Source organism: Aptenodytes forsteri, unplaced genomic scaffold (assembly GCF_000699145.1).
Source record: "Aptenodytes forsteri isolate BGI_AS27 unplaced genomic scaffold, ASM69914v1 Scaffold193, whole genome shotgun sequence".
Classification (NCBI taxonomy): Eukaryota; Metazoa; Chordata; class Aves; order Sphenisciformes; family Spheniscidae; genus Aptenodytes; species Aptenodytes forsteri.
The window spans coordinates 9,197,324-9,216,172 of NW_008795405.1; the positions used below are offsets into that span (position 1 = coordinate 9,197,324).

Here is an 18,849-nt window from a genome sequence, read left to right on the forward strand (position 1 = left end):
TTTGTGCTTCTGTGTCTCCTCAGCAGAGCGCGCTAGACCCCTGAGCGTTAGGGTCGGCATGAGAAATACCTGCATGATGCAAATTACTCTTTGGACTTTTGAAACGCTTCCCTGTACGTGTCCCTATCCTAGCCGGTTTTCCAGGTGCAGATTTCCACGTTAGCTGCTTCCCACTTGACGGTTGCTCCCATTGCACGTGTTTCTTTGTTTCCTGGGCACAGAAACAAATAAGCCTTGTGTGCTATGAAATTCTCCCGAGTCAGAAGTTGCATGGAGATTGTGCCAAATACAAAAAGCAAAGCTCCCTAGTAGTAAGCAAATGGAAACTGGGAAGAAAAACAGACTTGAGCATAGCAAAAATGCACAATGTGTTTTGGTGTTTTGTTTTTTAATCCCTAGGAACATGCTTCAGGAAGGTGCACACGGAAAATGGACAGTATCTAGTAGTGATGAAAGTACTGAAGAAAATTCTGACAGTGAAAAACCATCTACATCTTCACTATTGGATGCTGCACGTGGCAGAACAAGTGGGCCACAATATCCATGCTCTGAAGCTAGGAAAGCTGCTCACAAGAGAAAAGCTTCTCCCCTGAAGCTCAGTGATAAAAAATTTTCTGCAGAACTACCTCCAGCAGAAAAACAGAGAACTAGCCAAGAAGGCTTAGGCTGGTGTCTTTCTAGTAGCGATGAAGAGCCCGAAGATCACGAAAAGCATGCCCACAAAGAAACACTGAAAGAAGAAAGATGTGATGCACCCAAAGAACATCCTCTGAATCTTCGCAAAGATTATGAGCTCTCAGAGAATCAGAAAGCAGAGGAGTATAATGAAACACCTAGTGAAGCCCAAGATACCTGGGATTTGTTAAATGGAGGAAACCCTTTCAGGTTTTTTCTCACTAAAGTCAGAGGAATTGAACGGAGCTATAATTCTGGAGCCCTTCACATAAAAGGTGAACAAGTGGCTTCTACAGAAGTGGGCTTTTGGGAGACTTGTTTGCAAGAGAATGCTTATTTTTAGTTTGTGGGTATTTTTAAATGCAAATATTCCTTGGTGTAACTAAGGCTTCATATTCTAAATGTGCAAGTTGTAGGAATCGGTTCTGTTATCTTTGCCTTTCTCTTTTAGAAGTATAACGTATAAAGCATTAATTTGCTGATACTGATTCTGTTGTAACTTATGAGTTACGCTGCACAAATCTCATGTGCATTTAGCCAAGGCAAATCATATCGTGCTTCTTATTGCTGCTTTCTGTGTGAGTTATTCTGGGGAAAACCACTTGCCTTCATGGTCCTAGTATCCTAAAGGGATACTTTTCTTGGGTGCATAACCATACTCCCTGAGTGGTTGTTTGCACTTGTCTTCATGCTTCTGAGTGGTTTGGACCTAGTAATTCACTATTACTTGATGCAGTACAAGATAGTTTCAATTCAATTAGAAGTGAGTGTAAGTCAAGATGGAGTGAAGTCTTCAGTGTACAATACTGATGCTTCAGGAATGCTGTGTAGCTGTGGTTTGGTGTAAGGGGGAAGAGCTCTGTACACCCGTAAACACCCCCTCATTCAGAAATGAAATCTCATACGTTGCAAGACCAAATCAGAAACAAGTATTAATAAGAGATTTATGCACAGAAATACAGTAAAATGAGGCAGAAAAAATTTGTAGTTCTTTGAAGATCAAATGACTGAAGACCTATACAATTAGGTTGTAACTTTTCCTCAACCTCATGTGCTCCCTATGAGCATTGATTATTGATGGTAGTCTGGTGTCAGAAACCTCACTTGCTTTACTGCTGTATGTCTTTATCTGCTTTGTGAATTCCTTGTGGCTTTTGGCCTGTTCTCTCTTAGGACTAGTTGTCCTGCTAGGTGATTAGTTGAGCTGGTGGAGGGGCTGAGTTTTTTTGTTTGTTTAACCTGCAAAACCAGATTTCCGTAGAGATACGGCATGAAATATTTTGTCTATCCTAGAAGGTATTTGTAGGATACGTTTAAAAGTTGCTGCTGTGCTTCAGTTATCAAGGTTATAATTCCTCAGCTGGATTAGTTTTCTGTGTTACCATGAATGAACTAAGGATACACATATCCTACAATCAGTCTGCAACAGATAAGTCTTTAAGCATTAACTATGCCTTTATTGCTCCTACCCTGCCACAGTTCTTCAAGCCCTCTCTATAGGGAGAGAGTAGTTTGTCCCTTTCTCCATGTGATCTTAGTCTTTCTCCTAATAAGTTTTTAAAATTTGTTTTCTACTTTGAGAGGATTAATGCTTTTTATAAGTATAAGACCATAAGGGTTTCACAGGGGAATCAGTGACTTTAATATTCAAAACAGTAAACTTAATTGTAAATGTCTCTGTTACACCAAGCCTGTGAACAATCTGACACTTGTGTTGTGGTAGTTATCAAACTGTTCAAGATGTGAAATGTTTACTTGAACCTTTTTTACTCAATTATGCTTTAATATTTTTAACAGATATTTTGTCTCCTCTTTTTGGGACTCTCATATCTTCTGCCCAGGTGAGTTTTCTGTTTGCCAAATTGATTTCAGTTGCTTATTTCACTTTATTATCCTTGAACTTGACAATCCATGTTTGTGCCATGTAGCCGATATTAGCAGGGAACTCTAGTTTCCAACTGTACAACAATTTATTGAAATATAAAAATCATCCCATGTTCTGCTTAGAATTCAGGCAATTATAAGACTGCTTTCTGTCTCCTGTTTTGGGGGAATGTGCAACTGAAAAATGCGTATTTATGTGCATGTAAATGATTTTTTTGAAAGAAAAAAGCCATGCAATCTAGGATTGATATTTTTCTTATTGGATAGAAGCTTTTGCTATCATTCATGGTGTAAGCACATGGCAAAGAGATGGTTCTTGAACCAAAGCTTTTACATTATGTGTATGTGATTCTTTTTTTCTGCATGTTAAATTTTATGAACACTAATACATGCTTTTGAATAACTTAAGTTCATTCCTGAATTGTTAAGAGACATGAAAGAAAGCACGTGAAATTCAAAAATACACCTATTTTTAAAACATGCTGTATATGATGTAAGTGGTATTAAGCGATGACTTTACATAGAAAGCTTTTTTGCTGTAGTTCATTGTTCTGAAAAACTCTGCTTTTTCTTTTTAATGAGTCTGTTTTCTTTTTCTTACGTACAAGTTTAACTACTGTATAGATGTGGGATGGCTTGTAAGACAGTATCCGCAGGAATTCAGGTATGTCTATTTTACGAAGATGAAATGATACAGTTTCCAAATCATTCTGTTCATGCAAGTTGCTGTTATAACTGAATGATAAACACTTGTTTGCAGTTGCAAATTATTGTTACCAATTGTGTATGTCTAGACTCTTGGTTTTCCTTGTACATTTATTCCACAGTTGTTCTCTATTGATTTCTTGCCTCTTTTCAAGACTGTTAAATGGTCAGAGTTCAGTATGGCTGGTTTCTGATTTTTATTAATTAACACTTAGGAGGTCCCATTGTGGGCTGCGGCGACAATGCAGTAGATGACCTATAAAGATGGAACAAGAAGCTTGTTGCCATATAGTTTACTGAGCCAAGAGCAAGGTCATGGAAGAGAAAGGAGGGAATGTAGGAAGGGCACAAGAAAACTATGTGAAAATTATCAGGACATGTCATGGATATGATATGGTTGGAGTTGCTGGATATTGTCATGAAAGCAGTTCTTATGTTTGCTTGAAACTCTATTCTGATAATTGCAACCTACTGCAGATGAAGTGAGTGTATGATGTACAGTTTTCTCTTTTTTTTTTTTTTTTTCATTTTACTGGAAATGCAGTAGAACAGAGTATTAGGAAGTGAACATGAAACTACTGCCAGAGTAGACCTAGCCCTCTCCTTTTTCCTCTCATTCTTCCCATCTTCTCCGTAAGGTAACAATGATTAAATTGTCTTAGATCCACACTGTGTATATCAATACTTTTGAGAGCTTTTATCTGTCTGTTTCTAGCTATACAGACAAGAGTTCCTTACAAAATCTTGTATTATTAGTTTCTATTTTGGTGTCTGATTTACTCCACGCTTCCTGTTTTCCCTTTTTTTTTCCCATTGAAGTTTTCTAGTGTCTTTCTCTTAGAGCTTCTATTGTAGTTACTGCTTTTTTGAGTTAGTTAATAAGGCATATAGATTTTAGTGCCATCTTCCTACTGGGCTACCAGATTTAGGGGCCAGAAGTCATAGCTACATGAAGGAGTGGTTTAGACTGATTACTAATTCATTTGATGTTTTAATCGTAATCTCCTTTTATTTAAGGAAGAAGCCATTGTTGATAGTTCATGGCGAAAAGAGAGAATCTAAAGCTGAACTGCTTGCACAAGCACGTCCTTATGAGAACATTAGCTTTTGTCAGGTAATTAACATTTGTATCATCCTTTGGTTGAAAGTAAGCCACCTGTTGCACTCAAAAATCTTGTTATGGATGAAGAGAGACACACCTTATATGAGAAGTCAAGAATTTCTTGTTATGCTTTAAGGAATATACTTACCAGGACCATAGGCACATAGTAACTGTGTTCCTGGTCTTCTGTGATTATGGTAGACTGTCACCCGCAAAAGGTTTACACAGAATGGTTGCCCCCAAAAATGTTATGGGCTCACAGAAGCACTGCACACCTTCTCCACTAATATGTTGCACTCAGATTCTTGTAATGGCTGAAAAGAAAGTACTTTTTGTGTAAAGTGCAGCACTTAGTCCTTGTGTCACTGTAATCTTAAGTCTCATCAAAGAATTATTATTTGTCCAAATGTTTTACATAAGAAAATGCTGTTACAAATAGTCTCCATAATACTGTTTAAATTGCTATGAGCACGCTTCCTGGCATATGCTGTTTTCTCTCTGATGTTATACTCGCTCATTTGCTGTCCCCGAGCCATAAAGCTATTGGCTTCAGCCTGGGGAAGGGATGTGGTTATGGCAACTTGCCACTGTTTCAGGATTTTGCTGGGTGGAGTATGTTATTGATCATGGGGATATCTTACTCTTCGTTAGGAAGAGGATAATCTTGGAATTTTCTTCCTTCCTTCTTCCTTCCTTTCTTCTTTCTTCCTAGAGATTGCTGTGTTGATGCCAAACATAGTGAGTTCTCAAGGCCAGGATTTCTGGGCTGCTGTGTGCTATACTAATCAGGTGTTTGCACTAAGTTGTGGAGTAGCAACAATTTTAGATGAAGATTTCAGATATGTTAACAATAAATTCATGGGTTTGCATATAATGTTTCCTTTTCACACACAACAAGAATTTGAATGTAATATGTCCCATATGATAAACTTGTCAGTGTAGTTAATAGTAAGTAGCAGGGGAAAATGGCGTTTGTGATGATTTTCCTATTTGGGTATACTGCTTCATATTCTTCTGGTAGTCTACATGCATTCCATTATTTTAGTACCCCAAAACAAAATTGTAAGTATTTTAATCTCCTCCTCCATGCCTGTATTAACTAGGCACAATGTTGGAGCCGTCACTGGCTAAAAGTATTTTCTTAACATCTGTAACTCATGTTTCATTCTCTCCCTAGAAATTGTGCTGTAAATACTCTTTAATAAGAGCAGAGCGCTGATAAAAAAAACATTTCTGTCTGGCTTCTGTCCTTTTCTTTGCTATGTTAGCCATTAAGCTGCTTGTAACAGTCATCATATGCTTCAGAATCACAGAATGGTTGAGATTGGAAGGGACCTCTGAAGGTCATCTGGTCCAACTCTCCTGCTCAAGTAGGGTCACTTAGAGCCAGTTGTCCAGGACAATGTTCAGATAGGTTTTAAATATCTCCAAGGAGGGAGACTCCACAGCCTCTCTGGGCAACCCATGCCAGTGCTCAGTCACCCTCACAGAAGAAAGTGTTTCCTGGTGTTCAGAGGGAACCTCCTGTGTTTGTTTGTGCCCATTACCTCTGGTCCTGTCACTGGGTACCACTGAAAAGAGCCTGGCTCCATCCTCTTTGCACCCTCCCTTCAGATATTTGTATACAGTGATCAGATCCCCTCTGAGTCTTCTCTTCTCCAGGCTAAATAGTCCCAGCTCTCTGCCTTTCCTCATAGGAGAGATGCTCGAGTCCCTTAACTGTCTTAGTGGCCCTTCATTGGACTCCCTCCAGTATGTCTGTATCTTTCTTGTATGGGGGAGCCCAGAAATGGACCCAGTACTGCGGGTGTGGCCTCACCAATGCTGAATAGAGGGGAAGGATCACCTCCCTCAACCTGCTGGCAACACTCCTAACACAGCCCAGGACACTATTAGTCATCTTTGCTGCAAGGGCACATTGCTGGCTCCTGTTCAACTTTGCGTCCAGCAGGACCCTCAGGTGCTTTTCTGCAAGGCTGACTGTTTCTGAAAATATTGCTGGTAAGAGACCAGAAATTCTGCTGGAGCAGTTCCAGCGCAAAGAGTTGCATTGCCATTTGAAGTCTAACTTCTAGAAATAAGCACATTTAAAGGTGTTGAGGGGAAAAATAATGTATTTTGTGATCTGTCCACTAGAGAGCAGTGGAATGAAACAAAATGAAGGAGCACCTCTTCTCCTTTAACATTCTTGCATATAGGAATGCACAATATGAATTTTTAATGATCAACTTCTTAATTTTATAGGCTAAACTGGATATTGCCTTTGGAACTCACCATACGTAAGTAACACTATGAAGCAGAAAGCTGCACTTCTAAAGATGACTGTGGAGTTGGTACATGCAGTTACCATAATTGGACTAGTAACTAGTGTCTAGTGTCTTAAAGTATTTATGGGATAGGAAGATAGATTATTACTGTTTGTGAAAACATAATTCTGAAGGCCTAATGTATACTGATGGAAAGTAAAAGTAGTATCTTTCATGATCTATGTGTATCTGTTTCATTTATCTGCAAGTTATTTTAAAGCCATAAAACTGGGTTTCCTAGAAGTTGTTGAGTCTTAAAGAAAAATTTCTTTACTTATTTTGTATTTATAGATGATAGGATTGTTCTAGTTTAAGGAAACAAATCAGCTATTAGGTAGATACGAGATGTGCAAGTTAGACAATTGAAGTCAGTGAACTGCAGGTCCTGGCTCTTAACTCATGCCTTAATACCAAAACTGTAATGCAGACTTGATCAGTCATTGGCAGGTTGGACACAACACCGATTTACTGCTCAGTTTTGCAGTTAACATGGGTGATCTGGAAATAATTAATGAATTTTTGGGTCTTTTCAAAGAAAAAACTTTAATTTGATATTACAGAAGTGTCACAAAGGGAATTTTGTAGATTGCAAGCTACAGATAAGAACAGATTTAATCTTAATGTCTTGTAGCAAAGATCTTTGGTTTCGGGGCACTGTAGTATTTTTAATCAATCCTTTTGTATAGCTCGTTTTATAAAACGTGACATTACGTTAAAACATTGATCTGAAATGCCCACTGAAGGTATATCTGTATTTCTGGTAGAAAGCATACTGACCTCCTCATTGCCTGTTTGGAGAGGAATATGTAAATGAAGGAAAGAAATCAGCATTTCAAAAATGAGTCTTGCTTCTCTTTCAGGTTTAGTGAGGGACATAGAAGGAATTGAGGTTGTTTTTCAAACTGATCATTTTTAAAGCTTTAGCTTATTTTTGCTTAAGCAGTAGCTCTCATCCTCTGTATGCTCAACTTTAAACTTTTTTTTTTTTCTTCCACCACACTTTGGGATAAATAAGTGATAGTGATGTTAAATGCTACACTTCTTTAACCCTATATTTTAAAGGGTTGTTTTGGGTAGTGTATCTCTGAATGCGTGTTCCACTGCAGATGGAACACAAGTGGGTAGCAGACCAGCAAATCCCATCTTGGTGGGTAATGAAACAATTTTTGCCAAGAGAAGCTTAACAGATTTCACTTCATCAAATATAAAGACTTAAACTCACGTCATTCCTGTTGTATGGTGTAAAACTTAAATTACATGTCAGTGATTTTTTTTTTTTGAGGTAGTGGTGTTTTGGTCAGTTATCACTTTTATATACCTTAATCTTGTACTTCATTTTGCTGTAAAATACTTATTTTACTGTCAACTCAATTTGTGCTTAGATCAAGGCATAACACAGATGTGGGGAACTATTTTATAGTTAGGGGGTCTTGTATATTGCATAAACTATGCAGTAAGCACAGGAAAACATGTGCAGGCACTTGAATGTTAGTTTGCTGAACTCTAACATTAAAAGCAGGAATTACTGAATAAATAATTGTCTAAATTTGAGCCTGATACGATTTGTGTGGCTTTATCTTGCCATGGGACAGCAATGAAAATAAACATGTGTTTCCTTACAGTTTTCATTCTTGAGCATTGGTTTCTATGGAAACCATCTCATCCTTCAGGGTCACATGGATATGCTGTCTTTACACAACTGTTGAAAACTTCTATATGAAAATTTGAGCACTTATGTTACAAAAAATATAGACATTTTTTAACTCAGTTACTAGTTTTAAAACTCCTTTGTGCTGTAGCTTGAGTTTAGATTTATGGTAGATAAATAGCTTTTTTTGCCATCCCAATTGTTAGTTACCTACATATTTTATTTTAAAAGTTGTCAGTTTAAGAGAAGAGAACTAGGTTTTAATAAATTCAGCTATAAGCAAAGGCCTTTTAGTGTTCCTTAATTCTTTTTTTAACTATCTGCAAAGGAATAAGTTTATCTGAAGAACATAGAAAATATAGAAAGTGTTCTGTAAATATTCATTTTTGCTTTGGGAAATCAGTTGCATGAGATGTTAAGCTGTACTCTGGAATATATCGTATGATGCTGCTGAAAAAATATACAGGATAGTCTAATGACTGCCATGTGAGTTTGGCATGCACATGGATTGAAGTCTAAGTGCTTGCACTATGCAGAACAAATGTTTTGAAAATAATTATCTTGGAGCATTTTAATGAATTGTTAATTTATCGCCTACTCTCAGTGTACTTGAAACAGATGAAGTGTTATCTTTTTTTTTTAAAGGAAAATGATGTTGTTGTTATATGAAGAAGGTCTTCGAGTTGTGATACATACATCCAATCTTATTGCTGAAGATTGGCACCAGAAAACTCAGGGGTAAGCAACAATCTCTAGCAGGTGTATGTTTACTTTAATACTTTCTGTAGGTATCTGCTACTGCTGGAGACCGGATACTAGGTCAGATGTTCCACTGCTGGAAGTCTTACGCTCCTAAGATAGAGCTATCCTGCAAAAAAAAAAACCCAGATCTAGAATGGTGGTAGCTAAGCCTGAACTCTACTTGCTTTCTACTGTAAACAAAATTATGTCCTGAGCTGGGTGTTACCTTAAGTTCAGTCTGACTGATTTAAGATCATTTATTATGCCATGCTGTCTCTTTATGAAAAAACTACCTAGCTATAAAGTACTCTTCATATAAATCTGAAGCAGCTGTTTAAAAGTTATCTTAATACTGCAAGAATAATGTGAATGTGCAGATGTTCTGCTTCTGCTGTGACTGTATCTAGAATGTAACCTGATAAATGCTGGGCACCATTGGTTCCTTAATACAGTAGATGACCCAGTATCCTTTCCTTGGAAGGAATTTTCTTCCTCATTTTTTTTGGTAGAAGTTTTTAAACTTAATGGCCAGCTTGGGACATAGTCCTATTTTTTGTGCTCTAAACAAAACTAAGTGACATGTTAATATAAGGCCCCTCAACCTCTTGTTTTCTTTTTTATGGGAGCATTTCTTAGTTAGATCTCCACAGTAACTCAGGGTATAAGATTTCTTCATCAAACTAACTGTAAATACTTTTTCAGAAGTTACTATCATCTTGACGTCTATTTTGCTGCCATTAAATATGGCAAGGTTTTGAGGCTTTTCACTTGTCTGAGGCAAGCTCTCATAAGGGTTTTTGAGTGGCAAAACTATAACCACTGATTTTTTGCCTTAAATCTTTTACTTAGGGATGGCTTAGTATCTTTTGGCAGTTAGCTTTTCAGAAAGCCAAGAAGGCATGAAAATATCTGTTTGGGATGCTTAACAAGTTGCCCTGCTTGTCAAACATGAAAAACAGTTTTCTTTTTAGCTTTTGCACTCTGCAATAATACATTGTATCACCAATATGATGGTTCACTGGCTTCTCTGTTTTATAGGCTTCTGAATTACAAAGGATAGTATCAACACGTTGTAAACTTGATAATGCACAACCTTTGGTTTCCATGGCTACAATAATGTGTGACTGGAAAGAAATGCTAGATGTTTTCCCTGCATAGTGCCCACCCTATTTTATTCTGATGGAAGTTCTGGAGAGGCAAGTTATCATTGTGGGCTACTCTTCAAACTATGCAGAACTTTCAGGTGTCCTAATTGGTGTTTTTCTATATCATTACACAAACCACTAGCTTAGCAGAATGCGTTGCAGTTTTCTGTTCATACAGGAAAATCTTGATGAAAGGACTACTGGTCGGTAAGTCTGAGCCTGCCCTCTTTAACAGTGATGAAAGCTGCAAATGTATGCATGGATAAATGTGTTGAGATTGTTATTTTCATTTGAAAGTACTAGTTTTGTGGTATTGAGTGTAAGACTTGACGATTCTGTAATTGTACAGTAAAGGCAAGTTGCTTTATAGTTAGTATCACAATAAATCTGTCTAGTATTCATTTAGGACCTTCAGATGTGCTTTAATCACTTACTAAAACCATGTGTTAATGTGTGGTGTCCTTGTTTTTGTGGCTTTGTTTTTAGAATGTGGCTAAGCCCTTTATATCCAAGGCTACCTCAGGGAAGAACTATTTCTGCTGGTGAATCTGAAACTAATTTCAAATCTGACCTAATAAGTTACTTGATGGCTTACAATTCTCCTACGCTCAAGGAATGGATAGATCTGATTCAAGAGCATGATTTATCAGAGACAAGGTATATGCTATCTTGTGTTTATAGTAACTTGCATACTTTTTTCCAAAAAATTAAACATCTCTGTTAGGATTTATTAGACCATGGGTTTGTGTTGTAAGCTTACCTTGTTTCAGACTGAAGTGTTTAAACATGAGTCTAACTTTAGGCAGTTTTTTAAATCTATCTTATGCAGATTATGTTGAATTGACCAACTTCTAGTTTTATAAACATACATTTTAAAGGAATGAAAAAAGGTACATGAGCAGTAACTTGGCAGAAGGTAGCTGTAAGTAATAGGGACCCAGAATTTCATTTAAGTCAGTCTGGCTTACATATGTGCTCCAATAAAATTACCATTGGAAAAAACTGAGTTGTATTTGGTTTGTCATGTAAGAGGGATCATATAAACAAAGGTTATTGTAATGGGGATTTTATTAAGAATAGGCTTCTGTACTTTTAAGGCAAAGTTCAATCCATATACATATGTATAGAATTTTGCCCATTACAGGCATGGATCGTGTCTGGTAGGCAATGTAATGTTAAGCAGTAATACGCTTTGTCTTGAAACAGTCTTCTCTAATATCACATTGCTGATATTACTTAAAGTAATTCAGGATGCTTTATTCTAATAGATACATCCTGCATTTCCACTGAAATATGGTATTTACTTCAGAAAGTGTAAATCTCCTTGGCTGCTTAATAGTAGTTTTATAAGCTGGCAAAAAATTTTTGAAAAGAAAAGCTGAAAAAGGTCATAAACTGTGGTGGATATAGAGACTGAAACCTTGTCTAGTTTAATGTATAAAATACATGGAATCTTACAAGATTGGAGGGGGAAAAAAAGTATGTACCTTATAGTTAAGTAAGATAACAGCCTGAACTGCTGTTCTTATTCACTTGGTCATCTGCATGAGCTTGGACAGGCTGGCTGAGCCCTAGCTGATGCGAGTTTATTGCACGGGTTATGGAAAAGTCACTTGTTAAGATAAGGATCAGTTCCTTGCCGTATAAAATGTGTAGGGGACATTTATTCATGGATAAAGCTAGGCATGAGATGCAGTAAGGAACAGCTGCTTAAACCATCTGTTTGTTGTGACTCTAGGCAGGTCTGTTCTCTGTTTTCAGGGCAAAGTCAAACAGGTTACTAAACAATTATTGGGAAGACAATTGAAAAAGCTGTATTTTGCATCTGAGCTATTAGGTGCCCAAATGAAATCTCATACCTGAATCTGCTGATTTGGATGTAGCAATAGATTGGCTTTACTCAAAATTACATGCCCCATTCTGTGCCAAACAAGAGCTATTTGCATTTGTTGCTAATATCATCTATCTTCTGCATTTTTGTACACAGAAATAGATGCAGTTCCTGTCTATGCTATAGAACAGCCTGGTGGTGCATGACAGTCATATAGAATGCTAATAATAAATTATACAGCTGAAAATCCACTTTTCTTTATATTGTGAATCTTAAGTGTGAAAGATTAAATATTTCTGGCTGTACTTCTGTGTTCAACCTTGCTGATAGGTTTTACTTAAATACCTTAATACTTTACAAACCAAAACACTCCAGAGCTGCAAATAACTTGGTTTTGTGTTTTTTTCTTTCTGTAGAGTGTATCTGCTTGGTTCTACCCCTGGACGATATCAGGGTAGTGATAAAGAAAAGTGGGGTCATCTTAGGCTCAGAAAGGTACTAAAACTGTAACCTTTTCTGTTAATATCCTTTTAACTGTAAATATAATTTTGGAGAGCATTCTTTAGTTCCTTTCAATTTTTCCAGCTATGATCAGCAATCTTTTAATACATTGTTACAGTTTAAGTTAGCAATAACATAAGCTTGCAACTTATGACAGTGTAGACTTTGCACATAATATTCCTAGACATTATTACTATGGTCAGCTTGTGGTCTGAATTGTCATGTGCTTACAGATAGCTGAGGAGGCATCATCAGTCAAATGACTTCCTAGCTGCTGTTGGTGTTTCTAACAAGTGTGACACTATCAAAATCCAGTCTTCTGTGACTGGGAACCAAATACAGCCTTTTTCAAAGGCACTCACTGGGGAAAGATGTGTTGATACAGACTTGCCTGCACTTAGGGAACAGACTTATTTTATTTACTTAAAAGTTAAGGGCTATTACAGTTTCTTTTTCCCTAATGACCTGGCAAAAAAAAAACAAATTAAAAACCAGTTTGCACATAGCTGATGTCATCAATTCAGTCAGGTTTTTAGTTTTGTTCTACTACATTTCTAAGATCTTGATTTTTTTTTTAATCAACTGAATAATTTGCCTGCACTTAGGGAACAGACTTATTTTATTTACTTAAAAGTTAAGGGCTATTACAGTTTCTTTTTCCCTAATGACCTGGCAAAAAAAAAACAAATTAAAAACCAGTTTGCACATAGCTGATGTCATCAATTCAGTCAGGTTTTTAGTTTTGTTCTACTACATTTCTAAGATCTTGATTTTTTTTTTTAATCAACTGAATAATTAGGAATGTGCTTTTTTTTTTTACCCTCACCCCCTCCCGCATTATTTAAATAAGCCATAATGGTAAATCTTCATACAAGATTGCATATCTCAAGTTCGTACGGCCCCTTCTTTTTCAGTATTTATTTAGAATCAGGTAAAGTATTTCATGTCATCTGTTAAATGCCTCTCATAATTGGGGAATTTTCAACCTGCATCTCCTGCTGAAGTGGCATTATTTCAAATTCCATCGTGAATTTTACATGGAATTCTAATGCTGTCCATGGCAAACTTCAGCAACATACAAAATGTCTGTTTATCACATTACTTTTCAACAGAAGGTTACTCTTAGACCTCCCCTTGCTCGTAAAGAGCTTGCCCTTTCTGATATATATGTCTGTGTTTTTTTGCCTAGTAAGACACTGAATGAAAACAAAAATAAAACAGAAAAAGCCTGTAAAGGATAAAGATGGTCTTGTGGCAAATGTTTCTGTGATCAAAAAGATTAATTCTTTTAGTGACAATGCAGGTAGACCTGGTGACACTACACTGATGACTGAAGCCATTTAGTTATGTGTCTTCTCTAGAGGGGGGGAAAAGGTAGCCACTACATACAATTTAATATGTGCCTATATCCATCTGTTTTTAATGTGACTTTAAATTCCATTCATGGCTGAAGAACTCCTCTGAAAGGATTACTTCAATTTTCTCTTCAATTGTTCTTTTTTCCCCTCTTATTCTGGGCTTCTATTGTAGCTGGGGCTTTAGGATATGAGAGGAATTTTATGGCCAACAACCACCAAATATAAAAAGATTTAGTTGTTCAATTTATTGTGACTTCTGAAGCTAATGTTTCATGTTTTTAGGAAGAGCTGCTAGCATTCTTTTTACCCACTATTTAATGGTTGGCTTCAGTGCTTTTGGATAAAACTTGTGATGTTTGATCTTCTCTTGAAGGAACAGTGGGTTTATTTGGAGAGCCTGATGACTTCTTTATTGCAAAGTTAAATAGATAGTATGAATGTTAATCTCTTTTGTTGTCAGAAGTGAATTATAGAGGATTTATTATATCAGAAGCAATATCAAACCTCCTAATTAAGGTTTTCTTTCCCTGTTGAAGTCTAACAGTGTTTTAATTTCCCTCACTAGCTTTTGAAAGAGCATGCTTCGTCAACATCAGCACAGGAATCCTGGCCTGTTGTTGGACAGTTCTCAAGCATTGGTTCAATGGGAGCTGATGGGTCCAAATGGCTCTGCTCGGAGTTCCAGGAGAGCCTGGTGGCTGCAGGCAGCAGTGTGACAACTCTCCTTAAATGTGATGTTCCAATTCATTTGGTACGTCTTTTAGATGCTAGTAACCTTTATTTAACACTTACTCATTTGTTGTTTATATTTTAGTCATTGGTTTGCTTTTAACTTTTACAAGACATTAATGTAGTTTTCATCCTTAAATCATAAGGATGCCACTTAGTGACACTTACTCATGTATGGTATACTGTAAAAATGTACTATAATTTCCATCTGCATGACACTGGAGTATATGTAATTTAATCAAAATTATATTCTCATTCTATAGCTTGTCTTCCATTGAGTTTTGTAGATACAGCTGTTTCTGCTACTGAGATGTAACTGAACCCTGAGTGATTAATACCTAGAACAAATTATTTTCTAACCTGGTTATTTTGGTCAGGTTATTAGCACAGTTAAGGGGAGGAGCAGAAACAAGTTTGTGGCAGGAGCTTGTTAAATCAAGGACAAAATTTTGTCAGACTAGGCCCTTACTGTGTGCTAATTGCCCCTGCATACTTGTATTTGAGATACGAGTCTAAAAATCTTATAAAATAATGTTAAGAACTTACTTTGACCACTGTGGAAGTGGTTGAAGCAGGATTGTTTGACTTCGTGCTAGCTAATTATGGTAAGCTCTGCAAGAGAGGTAAAAATACCTTTGTTACTGGTACACAACTAGTTTTAAGCTGCAGTGCAATCTTATTCATGCTGAAAAATGAAGCTTTTAATGCTTTTTTTCTCAAGTATTTCTTTAAGGTGATTTTTGCTTGAAAATTGACAGCTTGTGTATTTAGAGCTGTGTTATTAAAGTTATGTTGTTTTTCCCTGTCTCCATGAAGGTTTATCCTACTGTGAACAATGTGAGGCAAAGTCTGGAAGGCTATCCCGGTAAGCAGATGAACCCCCATTTATTAGTTTAATGTCCTGCAAAATCACTTCAGTTGTTGATGTTGAATGAACCTGAAGTTGTCATCTTGCTGAGAACTTGGTAGAATAGATGGCAGTAGAATCCTTTTATTACTGTTACTGGAGCTCTGACTCCAGCTCTCCTATTGTGATTGAATAGCAGAAGCTTTGTGGGCATTGGTATATAATGTTTAAGTCTGTATAGCTGTGTTCATATGTCACTGAATAGGAAAAAACAGCTCCTGCCCACTGCTCTAACTCCAGTCATACTTTCATTTTGGCAGAAAATTAGGTTTGAGTGTGCCAAGTTGTGTATTCTTTGCAGTGTCATCCTGCACATCAGATACAACGGAGAATAAGATGTTTCAGTACTCATCAGTCATTTTTTTAATATTGCAATATGTAATTGTTCTGTTCAGTCTTCCTGTGTTTGTGTGCGTGAAGTCAGTATATTTGTATAAAAAGCATAGCGTCAGCCAACTTGAAAGAGGAAGAGGTACTGTAGTATTCTGATGCAGTGAAGCTTCTGTTTCTCAAAAGCAAGCACTTATGTGGGTTACACCCATGCATGCTAAGGGAGCTGGCTGATGTCAATGCGAGGCTGTTGTTGATTAGCCTTCAAAAGATCAAGGCAATTGGAAGAGATTCATGAGGACTGAAAGAAAGGAATCTTTTCCTGACTTCAGGAAGGGTAAGAAGGAGGATCTGGGGAACTATAGGCCTGTCAGCCTCACCTTGATCCCTGGGAAGGTGATGGAACAAAGAATCCTGGAAACCATTTCCAAACATATGATGGACAAGAAGGTGATCAGGAGTAGTCAGCATGGATTTATAAAGGAGAAATTACGCTTAATTAACCTGATGTCCTTCTACGATGAGATGACTGGCTTGATGAATGAGAGGAGTGTACAGGATGTTGTTTATCTTAACTTCAGTAAGGCTTTTGACACTGCCTCCTAAAACATCATTACAGACAACCTGATGAAGTACAGGCTGGATGAGTGGACAGTGAGGCGGATTGGAAACCGGCTGAACTGCCAGGTCTCAATGGTTGTGATCAATGGCATGAAGGCCAGCTGGAGGTCAGCCACTAGTGGTGGTGCGTGCCAAGCATTGATACTGGGGCCATGCATTTAATATCTTCGTTAGTGACCTGGATGGTGGGGCAGAGTACACCCTCAGTGAGTTTGCAAATGATACAAATTCAGGAGGAGTGATTAATGTATCAGACGATTGTGCTGCCATTCAGAGGAACTGTACAGGCTGGAGAAATGGGCTGACAGGAATCTCATGCAGTTCAACAGAGGGCAATGCAAAGTACTGTGCTGGGGCAAGAATAACCCCTGGCACCAGTACACACTGGGGATTGACCCAGGGAAAGCAGCTTTGTAGAAAAAGACCTGGGAGTGCTGGTGGTCACTAAGCTGAAGATGAGCCAGCAATGCACCCTTGTGGCAAGAAGGCCAACGGCATCCAGGGCTGCATTAGGAAGCACGTTGCCATCAGGCTGAGGGAGGTAACCCTAAGGGAGGTGACCTGTCCCCTCTATTTAGCACTGGTGAGACCACGTCTGGAGTGTTGTGTCCAGTTGTTGGCTTCCCAGTACAAGACAGACATGGACATACTGAACCAAGTCCAGCAGAAGGCCACAAAGATGAATAAGGGATTGGAGCATCTGTCATGCAAGGAGAGGCCAAGAGAGCTGGATAATTCCTCAACCTGGAGAAGAGAACTTTCCTGGGAGATATTATCAATGTGTATAAATACCTGATAGGAGAATGCAAAGTAGAGGCAGATTCTTCACATGGTGACCAGTGAAAGAAAAAGAGGCAAGGGACATAAATTGACATACAGGAGATTCCAGAATACTCTTACAGCAAAAATGTTTTCTGATGTTTAAATGGAACAGGTTGCTCAGAGGTTGTAGAGTCTCCATTCTTGCAGATAGTCAAAACCTGATAGGACACTGTACTGAGCAATGTGCTCTGTTCGACCCTGCTTTGAGCAGGGAGTTATTCTAGATGATCTCCAGAGCGTGCTTCCAACTTCAACGATTCAGTGATTCTTTGGCATTGCTGAATCCATAAACATGTGTTCCTGTTCCAAGCCGGATACCTATGCTCCTATGTAGTATGGAGTAGCTGTTGAGCTCTTCTAGCAATTGGTGGAACTTGAACACAGGGCTAGCAGGAATGCTTTTAGCTCTGTCTTTCCTCTGAACTGAGCAGTGTTTGGACATGTAGAAACTACAGCCAGTGAGTTTATAGGTATCTATGGTTCCCACAAGTAAGTTAGGGTCTTTTGAAATACATGTGTTTGTCTACAGCATCTGTTTAGCAAAGTTGATACTCTCGAAAGTCAAGAGATGCAATCTGCACAATGACTCCTTACTGTCATTTCTTTCATACTGTGAAATAACTTGGCGAATTATGTAACTCTGTATTTGTGCAAATGAACAGCTCCGTGGACTCCTGCAGTTAGTGCATCCCTGAGAGTAGTAAAGCTTTTGTAACAGGTCCTTATGCTGTCTTCTAGGACAGGTGGAATGCAGTAGGTTTTGCATCATGTTTTTAGTACACAACACTAATATAACTCAGTATGCCATGGCTGATTCTTCTTTGTCAAATTCATTTCAAGAAATCACAACATGCATTAGCCAAAGACCAAATCAATACAAATACAGTTTCATCAGAGACATTCTTGCTCTTTAAAATAATGTTGTTTGGTGGTTTGTTTGTGTTTTCTTTTTGGTTTGTTTTTTTTTCTGAAAGCTGCTTGTTTTATTCCCTCTAGCTTGTGTGGGTAACGATTCTAATCTGTTGATATCAAGTGGTATCATAACAAAAATCACCCATAAACATCTGTCTTCTAAGAAGACTTAATTCTATAGCCTGTATACTGTTTCTCTTTTTTGTAGCATAAATCTGCTACGTAGTGTTTAGGAACTTGCTAAATTATAAGAATGGAAAAAAAAACCCCAAACCTATATAAAATTTTATACTACTGGAGCATTTAACCATTTTCTGAAAATAAGTCATGAGAATAGTACAGATAACTTGCTGCTTTTAGAATGTCTTTCAAAAAACAAATGTACATGTTCTATTTTTTTTTCCCTTAAGCTGGTGGCTCACTACCGTACAGTATACAGACAGCACAGAAACAGCTGTGGTTGCATTCCTATTTTCAGTAAGTAGAACTCAATTCTTTGGGGCTTTTTTTCTTAGTCTGTATGTTTAAACTTACAATGCTGTAATGTTTGAGGGTTAAAAGCAAATTAAGGGGAAGTGGTCAGAAGCATGGTATTAAACTCCTTGAGATAAAAGCCTTTAGTTCCTTATCTG

The 18,849-nt window shown here is 37.6% G+C and overlaps 1 protein-coding gene across 1 annotated transcript in view; it reads left to right on the top strand.

Annotated features, from left to right (window-relative positions):
• Positions 1-403: 403 nt before the first annotated feature.
• Positions 404-18,849, top strand: part of TDP1 (tyrosyl-DNA phosphodiesterase 1) — a 51,891-nt gene continuing 33,445 nt past the window's right edge. Inside the window, exons 1-11 of the mRNA XM_009280770.1 lie at positions 404-950; positions 2,473-2,516; positions 3,168-3,223; positions 4,282-4,378; positions 6,611-6,645; positions 8,966-9,058; positions 10,693-10,863; positions 12,454-12,532; positions 14,462-14,647; positions 15,442-15,490; positions 18,628-18,694. Coding sequence (XP_009279045.1) covers positions 404-950; positions 2,473-2,516; positions 3,168-3,223; positions 4,282-4,378; positions 6,611-6,645; positions 8,966-9,058; positions 10,693-10,863; positions 12,454-12,532; positions 14,462-14,647; positions 15,442-15,490; positions 18,628-18,694 — 1,424 coding nt within the window. The remainder of the gene's footprint in view (positions 951-2,472; positions 2,517-3,167; positions 3,224-4,281; positions 4,379-6,610; positions 6,646-8,965; positions 9,059-10,692; positions 10,864-12,453; positions 12,533-14,461; positions 14,648-15,441; positions 15,491-18,627; positions 18,695-18,849) is intronic.